General features: G+C 43.2%; 1 protein-coding gene across 1 annotated transcript in view; it reads right to left on the bottom strand.

Annotated features, from left to right (window-relative positions):
* The window catches only part of fat1a (FAT atypical cadherin 1a), a 75,485-nt gene that overhangs the window by 11,745 nt on the left and 39,916 nt on the right, over window positions 1-23,824 (bottom strand). The window contains exons 8-18 of the mRNA XM_041966156.1: window positions 17,592-17,867; window positions 17,142-17,352; window positions 12,504-16,577; window positions 11,298-11,494; window positions 11,012-11,165; window positions 9,483-9,716; window positions 5,382-5,768; window positions 4,275-4,489; window positions 2,389-2,526; window positions 2,045-2,188; window positions 272-469 (exon numbers count right to left, since the gene is read on the bottom strand). Of these exons, the coding sequence (XP_041822090.1) occupies window positions 272-469; window positions 2,045-2,188; window positions 2,389-2,526; window positions 4,275-4,489; window positions 5,382-5,768; window positions 9,483-9,716; window positions 11,012-11,165; window positions 11,298-11,494; window positions 12,504-16,577; window positions 17,142-17,352; window positions 17,592-17,867 (6,228 nt within the window). The remainder of the gene's footprint in view (window positions 1-271; window positions 470-2,044; window positions 2,189-2,388; window positions 2,527-4,274; window positions 4,490-5,381; window positions 5,769-9,482; window positions 9,717-11,011; window positions 11,166-11,297; window positions 11,495-12,503; window positions 16,578-17,141; window positions 17,353-17,591; window positions 17,868-23,824) is intronic.

Here is a 23,824-nt window from a genome sequence, read left to right as displayed (position 1 = left end):
TTCTCCACTGAGATGCACTCTGATGCTTATTTCAAGTCAGCATCTTATATACTGTACAGTTGTTAACAAGATGAAAAGCTTTATTTAGAATATGTACACGCAGAGGCAAACATTGTCTCGCTGGGAAAAAAGAGACAGCAAGGAGGAAGCATGACAGAGAAAAGGTACAGAGAGGAAAAAAAGGGAAGACAGATAGATAAGGGTGCTGTGGCTTGACGGTTCAATCAATACAACCTCTCAACTCTAGTTTATCCTCAGTGCTGTGACTCACCTGTGCTTGAAGTAGGTAGTGTTCTTTACTTTTCCTATTCAGCGCCCCCACGGCCACTAGAGCTCCCTGCTGATTGATGTGGAAAGCGTCGCCCTCGTTCCCGTCCACGATGGCGAAGGTGAAAGGTGGGCCGTTGTGGGAAGCGTCCCGGTCGGTTACGGTGAGTTGAAGAACACTTGTGCCTTTTGGTCGGTTCTCCTGTGGGATACAAGAGGGGCATGTTTAATATTTGTGGTGAGAGGAGGTGGCTCTCCTGGTGCTCTTCACTTCTGTGTTTTTCAGATATGCACCCACATCCGGGGGGGGGACATCGCGGAGACTGAAAACATGTTTCCTCGCTGAAAACGAAAAAGCAGAAGCTCGTGTATTTATTTAAACTTGCCAACACTGATCAGCAATCACTTTATCCAGCTGTCTTTTTACATTAAACCTGCAGTAACAGGTTATTTTTAGCCGCTTGAGGGCTGTGGAAACACATTGTGAACAGAACATTAACATTTTTAAGTTGAAACGGTAAATGAATCAGTGAACGGTGGTCTATTTACACATCCAGCAGTTAAGGAGCAACATTATCAATCATTTTGGGACGTGTTTCTGCCCATCTGATCAATATACGTCCAAAACTCTTCAATAAGCTCTGTGTGTGCTACTCCTGAGGGAAATATCGCTTCAGTAGCTAAATACGCCACCACCTAGTCGCTAACTCCATCTGTCGTTTGGTGCTGGGCAGGCAGTGTACAGCTGGTTTTTAATGCTGCAGCTAAAAGTGACTTTATGGGATTGGTGGGAGTGAACCAAAACACTAAAGCTGAGGCCAGAAAACCAAAACAATGATCTGAAAGATGGGTAATAATTAATAACGTGACACACAGTCATCTGATCTGAGTAATGATTATAGCTGCTTTAAATATGGGTGATATCTTCATCTACTGTTATTAATCTGGTGCTTGTGGTTTCTGATGACAGTAAACGCAACATGTCAGTTTCACAGCGTTGTCTTCTGTGTTCAGTGTCCCTGAATGAGCCTCAGATCCGTCCCGTCTGTTGGCTCTTTCAAGTCCTGACTCAGAACTCACTTTTAATTCTCTCATGCTGAAAGCTATACTCTGTAAACTCTTGGTATTTCAGGTGCTGTGTACAGTATGTGTTTTTCTGCTTCACTTTGATCAAGGCTCCATAGCGAGTGAAATAAAGCCAGTCAGGATTTTATCGGAGGCAAAACAATGTTTCATCCTGAAGTGCCTGAGCTTCGTGCAGTGTGTGCAGTGTGTGCAGGGCCTCCGCACAGTATTCCTTTGCTTTCTTTTCAGGTTTTCTAAACAGACATGAGATGTGGAAATGAATCATCTTCCTTCTTTCCTTTGGAATCATTACTTTTCTGCTTTTTTCATCTCCCAAGCTGCAATACAGATGCATCTTCTTGCACATTTCCCCTTCACTCCAGTCAACTATCCATTACCAGCTTTGTATCTTGCACATTCCCACTCTTCATCACTCCTGCCTTACAGTTTTCTCCTTCCATCCTTTATCTACATTCTTACACATAAGATGCAGCCTCTGTTACACCCCCCCACCCCTCTTCTTGTCCTTACCTCTGTTCTTGCTCCATCCTCCTACTTGCTTCTTGACATTCTAGTCGCACAGTCCCCCATTATTTCTCCCTGTTAATCCCTCTCTCTGTGTCCACTGCAATCCCCCTGCATCTCCCCCTCACTCTCATCCTCTTCTCTAATCAGCCGTCTACTCTGACCCCTTTCCCCCCCTCGCCCTCACCTGGATGATGAGGCTGTAGTTGGCCTGGGAGAAAAGCGGTGGGTTGTCGTTGATGTCGGAGATGTCGATGTTGATCATGGCGCTGCTGGAAAGAGGTGGCACGCCGTTGTCTGAGGCTACCACCGTCAGAGTGTAGCCTGAAGTCTGAGAAAAAGAGAGAGCGGGAGAATTACCATCCATAAGCAAAGCTGCTTTTGTAAGCACTAATGCAGCGGAGATCAGTAAACAAGCTTCCCGATTAGGCGTGACATGACTCTGATTGGATTCTGCATAGAGTGCAATTAGCTCCTCAGTGGATTAAACTCTATGTGTACAGTCAGCATTGTGTCTGCTGTTTCTCTTACTCTCTCTCTGTCCAGCTGGCGAGCAACTTTCAGCTCTCCTCTGACCGGATCGATGGTGAAGGGGCTGCCTTGGTTACCGTCCACGATGGAATACCGCACACGATCGTAAGAGGGTCCGTCAAAATCCTCAGCAATCACCTTTTAATCAAAACAACGATTAATCAATAAGACACTTCTCATTAGTTGGTGGGTGAGTTGGAAAAATATATCATATGATTACATGCACCAGTCAGGATTTAGCAATATTTGAATTAAAATCGGATATCTGATTTGTGGTTTGTTGAAAATCACCCACACAGTCTGGATGAAGCACATAAACCAGGTTTGTTTTTTTGGTTGGTTGGTTATGTCTTTATTTATTGTTAGAGAGAAATACTTTAAGGACAAGGTGCTTGAAAGCACTGCTGCAAGACTGAAACCATTAGTCAATTAATCGATAAGTCAATCGACCTGACTCGACTAATTACTGATTTTTTTTTTCTCTGGAAAATCGGTTGATGTCATAAAGACATATTTATCTCTCCGGTCACAATTAAAGTTAAAAATGAAAATATTCTGGCTCTACACGCTATTTTCCATGCAGCGTCTCTGATGTCCGCCCCCCATCTCGCTCCTCTCCGGATATTTTCACATCTAACTCTGTGAATTAAGGGTTTCTTTCGACCAAACCAGAGTTGGTAAACAAAAAGGATCTTACTCTTTAACAAAAAGGTCTGTCTCTGCAGGGATCTTTTCCATAATGTTGTCAGACACTTCGAACAACAATGTAAGTGTCAGTGGCAAAAAAAAAGAAGCACTTTTAGTGGACGCACATTGACGATGCGCAAATGCCCGGAGGAATTACATTGCAGGCTCTTTTAATGCCGTCGGCTGCGGCGCTCTCTTGTTCAATACTGGAACAATTTCAAAAAGTGTTGCCTCCATTAGTCACTTGGATGCAAAAACATGGGAAAATAGGGTCTATAAATGCGGGTAATATCTGATTGGAATTTCTCCCATTTGTCTGAGACACTGACGCGTGGATCAACAAAAATGTTTCAGATAGAAACCCTGATTTGAAGATGTCACCGTGGAGACTGAAACCGCGATTGACCTTTGGCTATTTTCGCTATTTTCTGACATTTTGTAGACAAAACGATTTATAGAGAAAACAATAATCATTAGTTGCAGCCCTGCTATCGCCACATCATACAGATGCATACAACTTTCTTTTTCTTTCTCCTGTGCGCCCTCCTTCAACACACACACACACACACGCACACACATACACAGGTCTTAAAACCCACCAACCATCACATATTGAAAGGGATCCCCGGGGAAATCAACAGACAGAGAAGATTTACAAGTGTGAGACAATGGCAGGTATTAAAATCTAATTTTCTGATGCATAATTTATATTCAGGCACATTAGACACACAGATAAATGCCCATAAGCAGAGGCATTTATGAGAGGAGAGAGGAGAGGTGGGCAGGCAGAAATAGATGGAGTGAAAATGCAGGTAGGTAGAAAATCCCTTATCTTGGATTGGGGCTTAATTAGTCATATGCCTTTTAATTAAACTGTTTGAGCATGTGTGTCAGATAATGCACGAGAACAGGGGTGCACTGAGCATGAAGAGCATTGGTCCTGATTTAGCTGTGCCACCAGATGGTGATTTGCCACAGGTGCATATATGTGATAGTTTGTGCAGGGAGTAATGGGCAGAGAGGATAAAGGCTGTGAGGGAGTAAATGAGCGACTGAGTGAGAAGGTGAATGAACCAAAGAAGGAGATGGAAATGTCTTTCACTGTCCATGCAGCTTTATAGTAATGATGTGTTCTTGCCTTCCTAACAAGCACCTACTGTCAGTAGACGTGTCCCTAAACATAACATGTATATTCTTACCGCCATCACAGTCTTCCCCAGCTCGGTGTCCTCGCTGACGACGGCCGTGTAGATGTCCTGGCTGAAGGCAGGTCTGTTGTCATTAACATCAGTCAGGTTGATGTTCACAGTGGCCATGTCGCTGAGCGGTGGGGAGCCGCCATCTGTAGCCTCAACGGTGATGTAGTATTCATGGGAGACCTCGTAGTCCAACGGCTCAATCACAAAGATGTCGCCTGAGGACAAAGACACATCAGAAAGTCAGGGAGGCAGGGAGAGCTGGTGTCATGTTAGAACAACTCCCACTTCAATACCGCCGTGTTATCTGAACATAAAAAAGCGACAAACCACTGTGCTTCTTTATTTCATTGTGTCGTATTTGCAGTATTTGTTGCAGCACTGTAAGTCATTCTTCTTCTGCTCCTGCTACAACTTTTGTCAACAGGCTGAAATGCACCACAAACCAGAAGTCGAGCCGTCATCCGTCATTGACTCTCATTTGGAATTCAAAACTTTTATGCTTTGCTCAGCTGCTTCAACTTGGATTACTGCTTGCAGCTAGACAACAGAACAGTATCCTATTTGGTTCTTTCTGTGTCGCGTTGCAGCCAGCCAATCACTGTCGAGCCTGAAACAAACTAGTGTGCTCTTTATGAGATTCAAGGGAAATTCAGTGGCGGTTGAATGTTGTTTCATTTGTAAATGGTGCCATTTGTAAAAATTCACACATAGGATAAGGTGCCTGGACTTCATGATGCTGCCGCCGTTTGTTCCCATGGCAATGTAGCAAGATGCCATGATAATGTTAGGACATGAATACAGACAGTGTGGGCTCTTGGTGTTTAAAGGGGCCTGTGGAGTGTTTTTTGTAAACATAATCATCTCTATTGTGTAAATCCTTGAGGTCTAACAAAGCTGATTTATTTATTTCCTTCCTCATAAAACACTTTTGGAATATTTTAGCTTGTGCATTGTACACATCCATGTTTTCTTGTTATCACTCTCCTTAACTGCCTTTGTTGTCGCATTGCATTGTATGAAACCTGGGCAGGAACATGTTCCTCGTGTGCGTACAAGATATTAACAAAAAAGGAAGAATATATTAAGGTCATTTATTCTACCACATACCAGTGCGGGGGTCCACGCTGAACATGCCATGCTCATTCCCACTGATGATGCTGTAAGAGATCTCTCCGTTAGCCTCCATGTCCCGGCTGGCTGCCTGCACTCTGAGCAACTGTGTGCCCACCGCCACGTCCTCGGACACGGTGGCTGTGTATTCGCGGTGCTCGAACACCGGCGGGTTGTCGTTGATGTCCAGGACTGAGATCACCACCTGGCACAGCGAGGAGAGGCGTGGGGAGCCTTGGTCACTGGCGCGGGCCTTCAGCTCGTACGTCGACTGCACCTCGCGGTCCAGGGGACGCTCCAGGCTTATGACACCGGTGTGCTCGTCAATTGAGAAAAATCCATCAGCAGAATCGACCAGTGAGTAGAGGATGTCACTGTTAAGACCTGGAATGACAGACAAAACCGGAGTACAAGGTTATTTTTTGTAGTTTTGACATTGATTCCTGTTTGCAGTGACTTGATACTTCTCACTTTTTACAATCTGTCCATTGATGCTGCTTGTCCCAAAACCCACATCTCAGCCATTAAGCTGGCGAGTAAAATGTTATTCTCACTAATAGGATGGATAGCCACATCAACACCAAAGCTCCTTTAAGTACAGGGCACGAACAAGCATATTGATTCTTATATTGATACATTGATTCATGAATGATTAAAATCGTCATTTTCTATTCCCGTTCCAAAACATTCATCTTTCACAAAGCCTCTAATAAACAGGAGCTGTAAACGTCTAATCCATGCCGTCCTCATAACTCATGTCCTCCCACTAGCAAGACGCTCCCAGCAACAAGACAGAGACGGATCACAATGATAATCATAATGCCTTTCTGCAGGTGGCCCCCATTTGGAAAACGCTATTATATTCCCATTTATCAGGTAAGTGCCCCCGTCCTCCGTGGATCTCATTATCGTGCTGGAGAGACTACCACAGGGAGCCCTGCTTATGTTTTCCCATCACTTTTATCTGGTCCGATCATCCTTGAAACAATTGCTTAATGCTGGTTAAGTGAATTGTGCTGAATCTCGATTGGCTCTATTGCCTCATGCACTATGTTTATGATTACACGCTCAACCCATGGACGGAAAGTGTAAGGCAACATTATGGTGCCTCTTTCATTTCCACTGTACACCCTGAACACCTGCTCTTGGACTATGCACTATGCTCTTGGACTAAGCTGCCTGCACTACGTCACACACCACCAACTCATCAGCTATTTTGGCGGAAAAAACGTACTTATAGCTAAATTGCCCTGCTAACTACTGCCGTTGGTTTAGTTAACCATGCAGTCAGCTGACTCTGCAAGGACACTGAAAAGGATGTTGACAGGGGGAGCTAAGATTTAAAAAAAAAATTATAATGGGCATGTTTTGCCACTTTCTTACATTTTATAGACAAACATACAATTAACAAACAATTAAGGGATTAATTAAGAACATAAAATATTGCTTAGTTGCAACCATATATTATAGACAGTGTTGTACCTTACTCATGAGAATTTCTGTAATATTGCTAAAAGCAAACTTGCTTACTGCAACACACAGATTTCATTTTGAGGACAGCAGGCACTTTAAGACATATTTCTCTACAGTATTAGAGGCAAGATTGTCAAGAAGTATGAATCTGGCGCAGCACCAAGGTGGACAAAGCAGAAATGATTGCATTCCTCCACACGAGAGCAACAAGAGAAATCGAATGGAGAAAACAACAACAGCAAAGAGAGCAAAGAGAGACACTCTGGTCCAGGCAGAGCGATAAAGGACAAAGCAGAATCACAGGAGGAATGTGTACTCGCATAACTTAAGTTTGCCAAAGATCAAGGGCACCAGTTTGGGTCTGTTTGTCTGTCTGGTTCATAACCATTCCACACTGATAAGTGCTGCCTTTCAGAGATTGTAACAGCAGGCTGAAGTGAGGAGCAGTAATGTGGGTAAGTATCAAACATTTTCCAGCCAAATGGGCAGGCGGATCATAGAGGCTGTGGCACAGCAGCCAGTGCCAAGCGTGAGTCCTCGCAGAGATATGCAGTCAAATGTCGATGGAGGATAAGGCAACACTTTTCTCTTAGGAGGAGGGTTACATTGGGTTTGATGGTTGGCTACAGAGACAGTTGAGTGTAGTGAACTAGGTCAAAGCTCCTGTTTTTTCTTATACACTCTACATGTTGCTTGGGAGTTGCCACTAACGCTTCAAGCTTGCACCTAAATCAAAAAATACACGACAGATACAAGAAAAGACTTCTCGATGTGTGCGATACCCGCACATGTGAGAGAAATACTAATCAAATGCCCCTCTGCTTTCACTCAGTGTAAGTCTAAATAATTACTGCCTCTGGCTAAACTGCAGGGAGCACCTTTTTTTCTCCACCTCTCCTTCAAGTACCCTTATCCTTGATATTCAAGATTTGAAGCAAATTTTGTGCCAGCAAAGCCTCGGGGAAGAAATGTCTTAATACCAACTCTTTCCTTTCACCGTTTAACGTTATACTCTGAGGGACCCAATTCTAGCATCCCTTTCATTCTGTCAAGCTGTCAGTCCGGCCAAAACGAGGGACTAAAAAAGGCAAACAGAAAGAGAGGGCGTGGATTCTCTGACGGGAAACAGGCTAAAATGGTTCTTCGAGCTAGAATGTCATGCTCCGCTGAACTAAAGGTGTAATCTGGACCGGCAGCTCCAATGGCTTCCTGGATAAAGTCGCGAGGAGCTTAAATGACTGTTTCACTGCGTGGTTTAAGTTCTCGGTCTTATCCGCATGCGAGCCTCTCGGTGGTTGGCAATGCTTGCTGAAAGGTGAAGACGCCTCAGATAAAATATGTGGCCCTGTGGCTTTGCACCAGGCAAATGGAAAATTGCAATCAGCCCTTTTGAGAATTCAGAGGGAGAGAGGAATTTCATTAGAGTGTAATGGAGCTTTTAATTTGAGGGGTTGATCACTCATGAAATTCCACGTTTGTTATCCCTCTCTCTTGTCATTTAGTTGCATAAAGGAAAGATAATAATTGGTGTATTGTGAGTCAGCATTCAGCCAAAATGCATATGCATACAGAATACCCTGATGCCAAAAAACGTTTTAAAGGCTTATTCTTGATTCACAAGTGCTGGTCTTTATTATGACCTTAAGTAATGCCTTTGTTTGCCATTAACAGCATGCTAATGTAAAGGGGGATTTGTGAGCTTTTTGCCTCACAATTAACTTTCGATTACCTCAGCAAGTGCTCTACATATCTAAAACATAGTTTTAATATTTCATTCACTACACTGGTGCAACAATGTAACAGCACCTTGTACTGAAAGAACAGGAAAAATGCCATTTAAATGCTCACAGGGTAAGAATTTGCCATATCTCGCTATGTGATGCATGCAAGTCTAATGATTCAAAATCTGACTTTAATTGCTGGATACTCAGCATTTACTGATTTTGAAGGGTGGTGTCTTTTTGTTTCAACAACCAAATTCATAAAAGCTGATGACCTGAAGAGGATGATGACACACTGATCCATATTTAACACCCTTTTTACAGGATTATTGTTTTAAAACAAGTCAGTTGGAGACGGTGCCATCTCATAATGCTAATGTTAGCTTCATTACAGATGGTAAATTGTGGTCACTGGCAAGAAATGGGAAGCCTGCTTTTGTTTATCACTGTCAAGAAATTTGAGAGGTACATCTGCCCCCATTATCACTGCAAATTGCATAATGCTGCGTGAGAGAAAGCTTTACAAGAGTAGCAACAGTAAATCAGGGGGTGGGACCCAGCGAACCCTGAGCCACTCCTCTGTCCACAGGTATTCAACTGTATTTAATTATATGTGCAAAGGATTTTTCCCAAAATGGCATACACAAACTCAGCTGAAGCAGGAAGAAAACAAAAGCAGCACAGCTGTCGGATTCTTGAACCAACTGTTTGCCGATGATCACTGTGATATGAGTCACCAGTTAAACAGATTATTTTTAAGATTCAATCATTATAAATGAAATAAAAACAACAGATTTCCCATTCTGAACAGACAGAACGACGAAAAAAGAGAACATTTTCCTCACTGTACATTAAAGTTTTTTCGGTAATGGACGGATTAGAAGAATTGTTTCTGAGAACTCACCAGTATCAATATCGTTTGCCAGCAGTTTCGCCACGTATGTGCCCATCTCTGTGTTCTCGAAGACTGTGATGGTGTAGGGATCAGATGAGAACTGTGGCAGGTTGTCGTTGACGTCTTCCACAGTGATGTGGATGTCAGCCTCGCAGTACCGCCCTCCTCCATCCACCGCCCGCATTTTGAACCTGTGCTCGTCTTGTTCCTCTCGGTCCAGAGGCTGTAAGGTCTTCAACTCCCCTGAAGGTGAGACAGAACAGTATTGAGCAAAATACACACACACACACACACACAGAAAGACACATATCTCCCAGAATTTCTATTCAAAGAACACAAAAAAGATTCAATTTACAGACATAAAACCCGTCCAAGCAATTAATCAGGAGGCTGAGTTTAAAACATGAACATAATTTCTCAAGCACTGTAACCCCCGTTTATACCGTCTACTAACCAAGTACAAGACATCCAAACAACAAATGGCTTTCAAGAGGGAGAAGAGGGGAATAAATAAGTAACTGAAACACTACAGGAGGGAGGAAATGGCGAAGAGAGCGGCCTGATGAAGGAACCCATCAGAGTTGGCAGCTAAATGCAGCTTGGAAGTGTCCTGGGATGTGAGGCGGCCAACATTACCACAACCTCTCTGGAAAACTCCAGAGCCTCTTGGCAGTCCTCATCTGCAATAATCCTACTTGTCTGCAGTGAAAAAAAATAGAAATAACACACCCTCTCCATACCAACAGCAGTGGTGCTGGTAACTCAATACTGAGGGTTGCTAAAAGCAAACTGGATGTATTGCTGCCTTTCTGTCTGCCTTGGTGACAGGCTCTCAGCATATTAAGGCTGAACTGTGCCATTACTTAAGTGTTATATACAGCAGCAGATGTGCTGTTTAGCTGCTTAAATCCACTGGTTTAGTTTGTTTTGTACTTTCACACTTTTTACTTTTGCATTTACTTTAAACTCAGCTTGGTGGTGATTAACTGTCATTTTTCTTTGTTTATTCTTCCGTCTTTTTTCATCCCAGCAGCCAGATGGAATGTCTGATTCAAGAGAATCTCCCAGAAGAAATTATTTGCAGGCAAGAAGTACAGCAGTCAGATATTCAATTTAAGTGTGCAGCTCTGTATTTTAGCGCTACTGTGGGTCTTTCAGTTTCCCTGCAGGGAAATGTTCTTGGCTCTTTCAAAAATGTATAAGTAAATAACAACTGGGCGCAAGAAAACATGCTCGCCTCCTTCATCGCTGATAATGATTCACACACACAGAAACTACAGAAATGTAAGACTGCTATCACGCCGAGGCGCCTTTTTGATTTTGTGGCTTGAAGCAAAAGGCCAAGAGTGTTTCATGAGAGACTTTAGCATGAGTGTCCCACATACTGCTGCCAAATGTTCAGAATAACCTGCAACAGAACTGGAATGCGATGTATATAGAATCAAATATATGAAGGTCGGATGCATCGCTATTTTACACTGACCACAAAACTACACACTATCTTCCTACACATTTGTATCCATCCTGTTAACACACACCTGTATCAGAGTCAATGATGAACAATTCAGATCCAACTCCCTGGAGCTCATAAGAGATTTGGGCATTTGAGCGGATGTCAGCATCTGTGGCAGAGACCTGCAAGATGAGCCTGCCTGCAGGCGAGTCCTCTGGGACGTTCTCAGCGTACAGGGACTGGAGTGAGGACAGAATGAGAGGAAAATGGAAGAGGGAAAGACATTAAAGTGACTACCAGGAGGAAAAGGGCACGACAAACTGAAAGTGCTGAAATTACATCAGAGTCGAGAGGAAAAAAATTGACTTTACCTTTTCGCATACGGGGCTGTTGTCATTGGCATCGAGCACTTTGACCTCCACAGTGGCTTTGGCCGTGAAGATGCCATCACTGGCAGTAATGTTCAAAAGATAATTGTCCTTCTCTTCACGGTCCAAAGGTTTTCTGACAGAGACCTTCCATTCATTCTGAATGTGCTCGATGGCAAATTGGCCAAGTGGGTCCCCTCCTGTTTGGTGTGACAAAGAAATAAACCACTTCAGAAAGATCAAAAACTCAGAAGTAAGAAGGCAGGAGGCAGCCACTAAAAAGACGCAACAATTAGTATCTGTTCTGAATGTTACAGTCAACTAAATATCTATTACAATTCAGATTCCACTAAAGTTAGGAGGCTGTGTGAAACAGAATGTCATCCTTTGTGACATAAACTCGACTGAAAACAGCACAAAGACAATATATTTAATGTTTGACCTCATCAACTATGATTTCTGTAAATATCTGCTTTTTCTGAATTCGATGCAGCAACATGTTTCAAACAAGTGGTCCCAACTAAAGACTGGGAAAGTCTTTAGTTTGGACCATTCCACAGGTAAACAGGATGATTGGTAGCAGGTGATAGCATCATGATTGGGTATGAAAGGAGCATCCTGGAAAGGCTCAGTGGTTCACAGCGAGGATGGAGCAAAGTTCACCACTTTGTGAACACATGACTGGATAAAGGGGTTTACTGAATTACACGTTTCACACAGCATCCAACTTTTTTGGAATCAGAGTCACTACTTCACAAAGCAAATCCTTACTTCCAAATTAAATACGTTTAGTACACAAGCAAAGAAAACCGAGAAGCTACAGAAAATGGACATGAAGTAATGATAGTGCTCGCTTCTGATTCCTCATGATGTTTCCAGACCTGGCGAGTTATTCACACTCGCTAATTAGCACCAGAGGAAATATTTTCCCCAGTCTTTTTCAAAGCATTATTCAGATAATTATACATTTCTGTATTTTGATGACCTAAATATTTGCCTTGAGCTTCAGCAGATTAGGCGATAACTCACACTCTGAACAGATAATAGGACTGTGTAATGTTTCAAAGATGAGATATAATCATCATATTAAGTGGCATAAACGGATAATCCCCCCCTAAGCTCTGTTTATGAAAAACTGTTACACATAGGAATAGGGAGTTAACTCTCTGGGTTCACCAATTATCTGTTTTGCAAATAATAAACGCCCACCTGTGATGAAGTAGTTCACTTGTTTATTGATGTCCTCAGAATCATCATCTGTGGTGCTGAGAATAGCGATCACCCCGCTGGGAGGAGGGTCATCTTCACTGACTGTGCCTTTGTAGATCTCTGCAGTGAAGCGGGGCGGGTTGTCATTCACATCGGCGACCGTAACCTCCACTTTGGTACCAGTGACGTGCTGGACCTTGTCGCCTTGGTCTGTGGCTAGGACAGCAATTGTATATTTGTCCATCTTTTCCCGGTCCAGCTCTTTTAAGGTGGTCACCCATCCAGTTTCACTATTCACAGCAAACAGCTCAGAGATCTCCTGTAAGTTCTGCTTGGGGTCCAGGCTGTAAACAACGTGGCCGTTGGTTCCAGAGTCTTGGTCGCTGGCTTTGACTTGGATCACTTGAGTTCCACTTGGAAGGTTTTCCACAATGACAGCCTCATAGGGGTCTGACTCAAAGACAGGTTTGTTGTCATTCAGATCTTTCACTTGGATGTTGACATTTACCGATGCCACTACCTCATAGTTCTCATGTTTGGTTTGGGAAAGCAAAGTCAGCTGGTACCATTTGGTCGTCTCATGGTCGAGGCTTTTCTGAAGCTTCAGGGCTCCACTGTCTCTGTCTACAACAAACACCTCATATTCATTGCTCTCGGGAGTGTTGCCCTTCACAAGGCTGTAAACGACTGGTTGCTCACTCTCCGCCTGAATTACGTCAATCTCTGTGCCAATGGGAAGGTCTTCAGCAATTGTATAGCGGTAGTGTGCTTCAGTGAATTTGGGAATTGGGGTCTCTGGTGCAACAATCCTTATGTAAACCTGTACGACAGACTGTTTGGGTGGATTCCCAGTATCCTTCGCCCTGACAAAGAATGCATAGAGCTCATTTTCAAGCCCAATGAGGCTCTCTTTGGTAACAATGACCCCAGAGGTTGGGTGGATTTCAAAGTTCTCCTCCACATTTTCGACGTCTGCTTCGATTGAATACTCAATGTCAGCGTTGCTTCCCTCATCCATGTCGGAAGCAGCAATTTTAACCACGGAGGTTCCCCTTGGGACATCTGATGCAATAGTGGCTTTGTACTCTGCTGCCCTGAATTGTGGGGCATTGTCATTGACATCTGTGAGAATGACACTGACTATACAAAAGCCTACTTTTCCACCACCATCTTTAGCTACGAGAGAAATAGGAATAACCTTTTCAGCGTTATTCTCACGATCAAGGACCTCTAGAGTGAAAATCTCTCCATTCTCATTGACAGAGAACTTGTCTTTTGCAAAATCATTGACAATCTGGTATGTTATTTGCCCATAAATGCCTTCGTCGTCATCTGTCGCTTTTGCTTCTGCTACCAAAGTACCAACAGGGGAGTTTTCGACAAGCTCGACCACATAGTCCACCTGAGAGAAGGTGGGGTTGTGGAAGTTGGCGCCAATAACTGTTACCATGACAAGGGCTGAGCTTCTGAATACACCATCGGATACAGACACATTGAGGTTGTAAAGAGGCTGCATGTGTGGCCTGCGGTGATTGGAAATAACAATGGCACCTGTGTTTTTGTCAATGGAGAAGTTCATATCTTCGTTGCTGGATATAATGGAGAACTCCAAGTTATTTGAGTCTGAGCTGTCAGCATCAGATGCCTGGACTTGGGTGATGAAGTGTCCACGTGGGGCCAACTCACTTACAGTAGTTTTGTAAGTGTGCTCTGTAAATACTGGAGCATTGTCGTTCAGGTCAGTAACGTCTATCGTCACAATGACATCACTAGAGAGGGCTGGAACACCTCCGTCCACAACGCGGACTCTCAACTTGTGCTGCTGGGTCTCCTCATGATCAAGAACTTGAGCTGTAGATATCATTCCTGTGTCACGGTCGATAGTGAAATAATCAGAACTCTTTCCCTTTTCCTCAACCAACTGAAAGAATACTTCTTGGTTATTTCCAGTATCAGAATCTTTGGCCTCAACTTGTAAAATGGATGTACCAATGACAGAGGCCTCTGAAATATTGGCATAGTAAGCCTTTGACAGGAACACGGGGGCGTTGTCATTTACATCTTCCAGTATGATATCAACAAAAACTTCAGAGTGCGCTCCAGTCAGAGAATCTGTGGCCCTAACGTTTAACTTGTAGGCAGGATGCGTCTCAAAGTCCAGAGGCTGAATCACATGAATTACACCTGTGTTGAAATCAATTGAGAATTGTTTGAAAGGATCGCCCTCGGAGATTGTGTACACAATACGGGGGCCTTCAGAATCATTGGCCTGTACATGAAGCACAGGTGAGTGTAACTGAATGTTTTCAGGGATTTCAATGCTGTAAAAAGCCTTCTCAAACACAGGCATTGCTTTGTTCACTACTGTTATTGGCACTTGTACTTCTGCTGAGAGTGCTGGCTCTCCATTATCCTCTGCCATAACAATGATGACAAAGTCTGTGTTAAGCGACTCCTTCTCAAATTTCTTTTTAAGTGAGATTTCGCCAGAGGGGCTAATTTGAAAGTGCTCCTGGTGTTCCTTCAGGTGATAATGGATATCTGCATTCGGGCCCATGTCTTTGTCCACCGCCGTCACTTGTCGGATGACCTGGCCCTCCTCTGCGTCCATCTGGACAAGCGCATGATAGGGAAGGTTCACGAACATGGGTTTGTTGTCATTCACATCTTCCACTCTCACAGTCACTAGAACATGAGCCCCATCTTCAGATTTGTCCTCTCTGGTGACCTCAACAACTATGTCAAATGTGTCCTGTGCTTCGCGATCAAAAGGAATCCCAGTGGTTGAGACTACTCCAGATGTGCGGCTGATTTCAAACTTCCTGTCAGGGTTCAAAATTTTGTAAAACAAAGGCTCATTCACCTGGCTACCAACAGCAGCAATGACTGCTAGTGTTTTCTTCTCGGGGGAGTTTTCTTGGACGTAGGCTTTGTAGGACTCCCTGGTGAATTTCAGCTTGCTCTCTTTGTTTTCCTTCACAGTTATTTTTACTGTAGCAACAGTGGCAAATCTACCATCAGAAACCCGAACCTTTAATTCATATCTGCTCCTGAGCTGCGTGACATTCTGAACAGAGATTATGCCTGTGATTGGGTCCATTTTAAATTTATCGCCAATATTTCCCTCAGAGATGGAGAAGAGAAGTTTGGAGTTAGGCCCAGAGTCTGAGTCTGTAGCGTTGACCTTAATAACTTCCACTCCTTTGTATGTTGGCACTACGACGGCTGTCTCGTACAGTTCTTGGCTAAAAACTGGAGAACAGTCATTAACATCAATTACTTCAATGGTCACGTTGGCCGCCGTCTCTGCAAACAGGCGTGGCATTCCTAGATCATGGACCTGGACTGTGAAGTGGAAAACACTCCTCTGTTCATAATCCAAAACTGTCGTGATTCTTATGGCCCCGGTGCTCGAGTCAATGGCGAAATAGTTGTGCGCGAAAGGTTCGACAATTTGATAGATGAGCATGGCATTCTGGTCACAGTCAGCATCAGAGGCCCGAATGACAAAAGGCATGTTTTCATGGGTCAGAACAACACTGTTGACAGGGGCTGACTCGCTGATCACTCCTTTGAATTCCTTCTGGAGAAAGATTGGTGCATTGTCATTTTCATCCTTCAGATGAATCAGAAGTGTTGTGTTGCTGGCAAGTCCGGCCATGTTTGTGCCCTGTATGATGAGCATGTACTGCGAGACGGTCTCATAATCTAAAGTTTTCTGGGTCACAACCACTCCTGAGTTTGGGTTTATGTCATATGCGTTGTTTATATTGCCACCTTTTATTTGATAGAAAACAGACGACTGGCTGACGGCTGTGACCAGGCTGACGAAACTTCCTGGATGGGCTGATTCACTGATTTCAGCAGAGAACTCCTTTTCAGTGAATCTGGGGGCTGCATTGTCAGATACTGTTACCACAATGTGTACAGTGGCTGTAGTTGACAGCGGAGACATTCCATTATCTGATGCCTTAACAGTGAGTTCAAACAGGGTCTTGCTGCTTCGATCAAGCTCTTTGGCTACTGTAATTGTCCCAAGAACAGGGTCGATGGCAAAGGAGTTTGCAAAGTTTCCTATAAGAAAGAGAAGACAAAAGAATTATGTATGTTTGTGACCCTGCTAGAAATGTATATTATGCATCTTTTGTTATGTGTTGTATCAGGAAGATTCGGTTGATAAGCATTTGCATTGTCAATGTTTTCCCCTTCAACATTAGATAGTCAGGAATGCTTGTGTCCTTTCCAAGCAAGTCATGCTAAGTCCTCAGCAAAGCAAGCTATAATCCAATTACATTAAGTCATCCGAACTATTTCAAATATGCATGTGTTCAAGCAAAAAGCGAATAGCTGTGTGTTTCTTGATCTCATATAACAGCTTATTGTTGGAGAAAACCATCGTGGGAAATTCTGAGGGGGGATCCTCCCATCTCCCACGTATCTAGAGATCCTCTAGACAAAGTCTTCAATATTCTCCTACTCTTTGTAAACTATTCCATTCATCATCAAGATCCAGTGGGCTGCAGGACTCAAGATGACTCATACATTTTTACGAGCTGATTTCATTTGCATCATTTTACAATGAAAGCTTTGTACAATGAGGAAAAAAATGGAAAATTCTGCAACTTTGTGAGCATTTACCTGATTCGATGCTGTAGACAACCTCTGCGTTATGGCCCTTGTCTTTGTCGAGAGCTGTGACCTGGAGTACAGCCGAGCCTACGGCTGCGGATTCAAACACACGGGCAGAGTAAGGGGTGCCTATAAACCAGGGTGCGTTGTCATTGGTGTCAGCCACATTGACAATGACACGCACAAGGTTCCTCTTTACTGGGATGTCCTGGTCTCGAACCTAGGGAAGAAAAATTTAGATAGAGACAGACAGAGGGTGGAGGAAAAAAAAAAGACAGGCAAGTGCATGAGAACCCTCGAGGGATATTTAATTCCTGAAGTACCATGATAAAAAAGTAAAAAACCATTCACATTTTGAAAAGCAAGGAAACAAACAAAGCTTGACTTAATTTAAAGGATGCTTCATTTTACAATGAAGCAAATAATTGCAAAATGAACAAAATGTTCATGGATTTATACCATGACGGTGAGGACATGGCGATGCATAGTCTCGTGGTCCAGCCGCTCAGCGGTGTACAGTGTGCCTGTTCCTGGGTCGAGTCGGAACTTCCTCAGGCTGAAGGGATCTGTGCTGCTCAGGAGTGTAAAGGTCAGTTTGTTCTTCTCGTCTCTGTCCACAGCGCTGATCTGCAGGACTTCAGTCCCAGCTGGTTTGTCTTCAGAGACATTCACCTCATACCACTTCTGAGAGAACTGTGGCCGGTGGTTGTTGGTGTCAATGACACGGATGAGCACCTACAAAAGAAAAATATTTGAAAAATAATTGTTTTAAACAGTTGACTCAAGTCATCTCCCAGATCATGAACATGAAGAAAACAATTTTCTGAGCCTTTTCTAATTTTATCATCGTGTTCTCAGGACTGTCATCTTTCAGAGGCTAATTGGAATCAGTTGAATCAGTCAAAATAAATCCAGTGTTACTGTTGAACATTAATTTGATAAAAAGCATGAAGAGGGTGGTTCTAAAGCAGTATTTTACAGGTTTACATGTGCAAACACACAAAATACATATTCTAAAAACCAGAATACTTTGTAGTTAATGCTTTTAAACAGAATAATGATTAACAAACAATAAATGTTCCAGTAAATTACTAAAAACAAGACATCTACAGTATATTGTTATAGAAATAGTTCAATACACTCAAATGGTCGAAAGACCTTTAAATCATCCTCTTTATTTTTACTTTCAGTCTCTCCTCCCTCATCCACACACACACGTGCAGTATAAACTTTTCATATCCTTCATGCTCTGCGGTAATAAGCAGCGTTGCACTGACATAGACCAGATCAATACATATGATGGCAAAAGCAATATTTTAACTGAACGGCCACTTGATGTAGCTAACGGTGAAAACAAGAAATCAATGCTGAATAACCACAGTGCATCTAAATGACGTACAGGAGCAGGTGATTAAATTCAGAGTACATGCGTTAGCAACTATATGATAGTGAGCTGTGAAAAAGTGAGAAGTTCGAGAATAGAACTTTTAGTATGGTTAAACATGTTTAATGTTACTGTTTTGCAGATGAAATATTCATAACAACTTGTTCAGACTCAAATCCACAAAACAAATTTCGACACATATGTGCCTTGTACTTTAGACTGCAAAAAGTGCAGTCACTGTGGGTTTTTTTTCCCCAGCACACTACAAAGACAACATCCCCAAACTGTAAAATTCCACTGGGAGCATGTTTTATCAACACCAGCCACTCGTCTACTGGACTTCCGACAGAGGATTATGGAGAGCTGCTGGAATGCCATCTCTGCTTCCCAGACCAGCGAGGGGCTTCTACCGTTGCCAAACATGGGGAACAAAGGGATCAGCCCAGATTAGACACCTGCATACCAAACACAAGGGGGTGATGTCCCATAAGGAAACAGACAAGGCCGAGCTGCTTGGTGAAGGAACAGTGAAGGGGACTATGGTTACAAAAGCTCTGACCAGTTGAGAGCTCACTAGCTGACCAGGATTTGTCAGATCTCTGGTCAACACAACTGCCCACTGTTGATTTATTGTCATAACACTGTTGGTTGAGCACTGTGAGCCTATATCAGAGACAAATATAGACTCAACCTGACAGCACTGATAACATTTACAATCTGCTCTGTGCTGTGATGTTGGCAATGCTGCTGAGGCTCACAGATGTCATCTTGCAGGGGGAGCGTTGGGACGCATGCTGTCCGTCAGTGCTGTAAGCTGGCTGTTTGCCATAAGTCATGTGTCATGAGCGACCCATGTCACCTGCTAATCAGGACGCGTAATGTTAAATAAATACAACGTTCTAATCTGATGCTAACCTTGAAAAAGTGCATGAAATTGAGGCATGCTGAACCCTCTGCGGGCTGACAATCTATCTCATTCCAAACATGTCTTCTCATGTCATGCCAGACATCATATAGCACCAAATCCCTGATGTCTCACAAATTACCTTTCACACACACAGAGATGCACATGCGTGCAACCACATACACACACGCTCATAAAATGTGCATTTCCACACATACATCTGCACAAAGAGGCTGGCCAACGTGTCTCAATCTGGCCAGCGTCAGATAACACGTCTTGTGAATAGTGAGTAAGGTGGCGAGAGCTGATCAGGAAGCAGAAAGGAATGGAACCTGGTCAGTAGTATCCACATCTATCCACAATGTACTATTTCATGTGGCTTAGAAAATACACAAAAGGCTATTCAACGCCCCCCCCCCCATCCCCCATATGCACACAAACTTGCCTTTCCCTTTTCAAGCAGGCTCTACAACACTTCAAAGGAACTTTGCCCCCAAACATCACAAAACAGCATGATACAGCCTGACTGCAGCAGAAATGTTGGTATGGAAGAAAACTCTGTAGTCTTTGTATATGGCTTCCTCTGGGAACACTGGAGAGGAACAAGATTGGGACTGAGACACAGACGCTGACAGATGGAGATAAAAAGTGCTGTGAGGGTGAGATGAGAGTAAGAAAGAAAGGTGACAGCGGAAAACCAAAGAAATCTAAGGGAAATGGTCAAATTTAGAAAACACTGGTTGAGGCTGGGAATAAAAGAAACACACAAACAAAAGATGTGGCTGAGAATACTATGCAAAAAAAAAAGACACCTGGATACAACAGTAAGCTTTCATACTGAACACGAGCAAACATATGAGCGAATACAGTGAACCTTCAAGTGAGACATAAAGAGAGTCTTTGTAATGTGGACTCAGATAACATGAGAAACAGGAGACCAGGAACAGATTGTGAGCAGAACAGCTTGAGGTACTTCTACACGGCCAAGGGAGGATGTCATATAGCTAGAGATGGGGGGAAGGGAGGCTGGGCTGCATGCCGAGGCTGCCTTGCTGGCGCAGCTCCTGGCTATGAGGTGCCCAAGCTAGAATGCGGCAGCCCTTGTCTACATCAGCTGCTCCTTCAGAGAAATACAACGGTCAAATGCAAAGCATGCGACAGAAAGGCGACTGTTTCCCACAGACCTCCCACAGACCGTGAGCTTCAGACTGGGATCGCCACCGGAGTCACAAGGTGGTTGGATTTTAAATCTTTTTTAATTCTCAGCTCATAGTTTGACACTGTCATTTGAAAATAAAACAGACGTTCAAAAACAAAAGTGTGCTTAAGCGACCACAAAGCGAACAGAGTCTTCTGAATAACGGAGCACCTTTTGCATTGCATCCAGAACAGGACACGGGGGAGCTTTCATTGTGCTCATTGTCCTCCTGAGCCATGCGTAGGAGAGGAAGCCCCCCTGCCAGGTGGCAGGTTCTGGGCAAAGGCAGGGCACTGGCACCGGGCACTCTAACATGTTCCCAAAACAGGATTAACACAGCCCAATACCCACAGAGATCCACCGCTCTTGTTTGCGCTTTATTCTACCCAAACAGAATAATCATCATCTCTGCATGCCTGGCCAATAAATGTGGAGCTTTTTGAAGAAAATTAGAAAGAAAGACAAAGAGAGCGCAAAGAGAGAGAGAGAAAGAGAGAGAACAAAAACGGGAAAAAAAAAAAACATTCCAAGGAGAGAGAAAATAGGCCAGCCTGTCTGGCAGCAAAGCTTCCACATGACTTTGATTTGAGGAAGAGATAAGTCCAACTTTGAGCTTTCACGAGGTGCGCTGCATGTGTGTGATCGGGTAGATCTAATTGGCAGTGAAATTCTAGGGACTTGTTTTAAAATGTAAACAACATAGTGTCCCTGAAGAAAACAAATTCTTACTGAACAAACAATAAAAGACTCTTTTGCAAATGATTTCCCACCGAAATTCACTCTTCTTGGAATAATTCTGTATAATTTACAAAATACTCTATTTAAGTGTTTCATGATTAAACCTAATATTGCACGATCTGGTGGATTTACTAAGTTTTTTACTAATTGCCAGCCTTGAAAAGGTAATGAGTGAATCTACCTCAAGAAGTAAATGAAGTGTCCCCAGGTGTCAGTGTGGTCTGACACAACCTTTTCCAAATCTTAGCCCCATTAGTCACTCACTGCTACAAAAAAAAAACCTTCCCAGCAAGAGATGCACTCACTGTACAGTGTTTGCTAAAACCCCCTCTGACAGAGTCAATACTGTCAAGGCTGAACAATGTTATCGGATAAACAAGTTAGTAGCCAAAACACTCAGATGGCTTTCCTGAAACATGAAGCACTCAGTATGTTGCTGGTATTTAAGGCGATCCCTTTTCAACCTACTGGCACTATACAGTATGTGAAATATCAAATGTGTACACACCACACTGAAGACACACACTTCCTTCTCACCTGGATTCTGGTCTTTGAAACAACAAAACCGTAGATGCCAGAATACGTTAGAGGTTTGTGAAAAATTATCTGTGACAGCGATGTATTTATTACAAGCAAACACAATTTGGGTAACTACTCCTGTCTATTCTATCATTGGATGCCTCTTTCAATCACCTTTTTGGCTCTCAGCATATCCCAGGCAGCTTGCGCAAATCACATAAACCACGTTTCCACCAAGGACTCCAGTCCAGTTCAGTTAGAATAGAACAGATAATAATCATATAATATTTCTGTGTTTTCACTGTCAAAAGTTGTGGATGGTTAATAGAGCCAGTTTATGCCGGCACCTAGCACACGGATCAGGAACTAAAAGACAGGAGTCTCTGTGTTGTCTTTTGTGCCTGCAGCCTTTTCTCCAACAAAGCTTGTTTCCTTGTTGAAATAAACAACCGCGTATCGAGAAGAACGAACACGAAAGGTGTGCGCGTAGTGAAAAGTGACGGTAAATGTGAGCGGAGCAGAGGAAAAGCTTAGCAGTAAGTTCTCAGTCTGGCAGCAGATGTACAGTACAGGTAACAGTCTGTCAGTTAATAAATGCTGCAGCTCCTCAAGGCCGAGAAACTGATGCTTCCCAACTGCGGGAAAAGTGAAAGAGGTTAGCACAGAAGCCCTTTAAACTACCCCACCTACTGTCTGTGGTGAAGACGCAGAGCAGATCTAACATTTATGTCCATGTAGGTATATATGTGAGGCACAGTTTGTAAGGGCACTATACCAGACGTGTTGGAGTGGTGGAAACGCAGCTACAGTGTGGTCTAATTCAGTAAATCCGTTCCCTCTACAAGGACACAGGACTGCATCTTACACATTAGCACTCATCTGCAAGAGAGCCTATCAGTCACAGCTCTGATAATATGTACAAAAATATGCACATTCATAATGTGCAGGCAGTCAGACAGAGAGCACTGGCTTACTTCATCTGATACACTGTACAAGTGATTATTCTTAGACCCGTTTTCTTCTGTGAGGAGATGGTTCAGTTGAGCTGTGATGGCTTGTAGAGATGGAATTCACAAAGCTGATAATAAACCAGTGCTTACAGTAAAACTTCCCATCACACCATCAGATCCCACAGGGGAAATCTAAGGTGGTGTATGAAGTTGGGAGTTTATTCACTTCAGGATATTAGCAATTACTGCCAAAGTTTCTGAAATACACGGCAGACTGATAAACTAAGTTAAACTGTGCCTAAGCGTTGAAAAATATGCCACATGTCATGTAGACTGTTGATGTTAAAGTGTAAGTAAAAGATCATGACATCACCGTAGCATTTCATATCTTTTCATTGCTTTTCTGTGGAATAAACAAAATAAAAGTTAAGTTTTGAAGTCTGTGAAGTCACCCTGTATTTTAAAATGACCACTCTATGAAACTATTCCCTGTAATGTCAGAGGATTGCTCGTACAGTCGGCCCCACTGAGAATCAGACCTTCTGAATAGGTTAACCTTTGAATATGATTAATTTAACTGAAAATGTCACTGCATGCAGGATTGCTGAGGTGCTTTTAAATAAGTGTCTGTTGCCAGGACATTTTTAAAAAAGTGCTTTATGGGGAGAGAAAATCATGGCTGAGAAAATAGGCACTGTGTGGCTGTTTTTAAGGTTCTGCACTAAACGAAAGGACGTGCTGCTTCCTCGGATGAGCTGCAAAATGCCAGCGAAGGCGGCGCTTCATCCGAGGCTCAGTGGAGCACAGCAGCCAGATGATGAAAGGCTTTATTCATACGGAGTGACAACAAATAGATTCTTTTCCAGCTACAGTTCTCTGAAGCTCCCCTTTGAGGACAAAGGACAAAACATTTTGAATGCCACCATCCCATATGACCCAAACTATCATGTAAAAATGTTCAAAATCTCATGGACAAGGCATGACCATCTGAACAAAACC

Source organism: Chelmon rostratus, chromosome 3 (genome assembly GCF_017976325.1).
Source record: "Chelmon rostratus isolate fCheRos1 chromosome 3, fCheRos1.pri, whole genome shotgun sequence".
In the NCBI taxonomy this organism is placed as follows: domain Eukaryota; kingdom Metazoa; phylum Chordata; class Actinopteri; order Chaetodontiformes; family Chaetodontidae; genus Chelmon; species Chelmon rostratus.
This window is presented reverse-complemented; position numbering and strand designations above follow the sequence as displayed.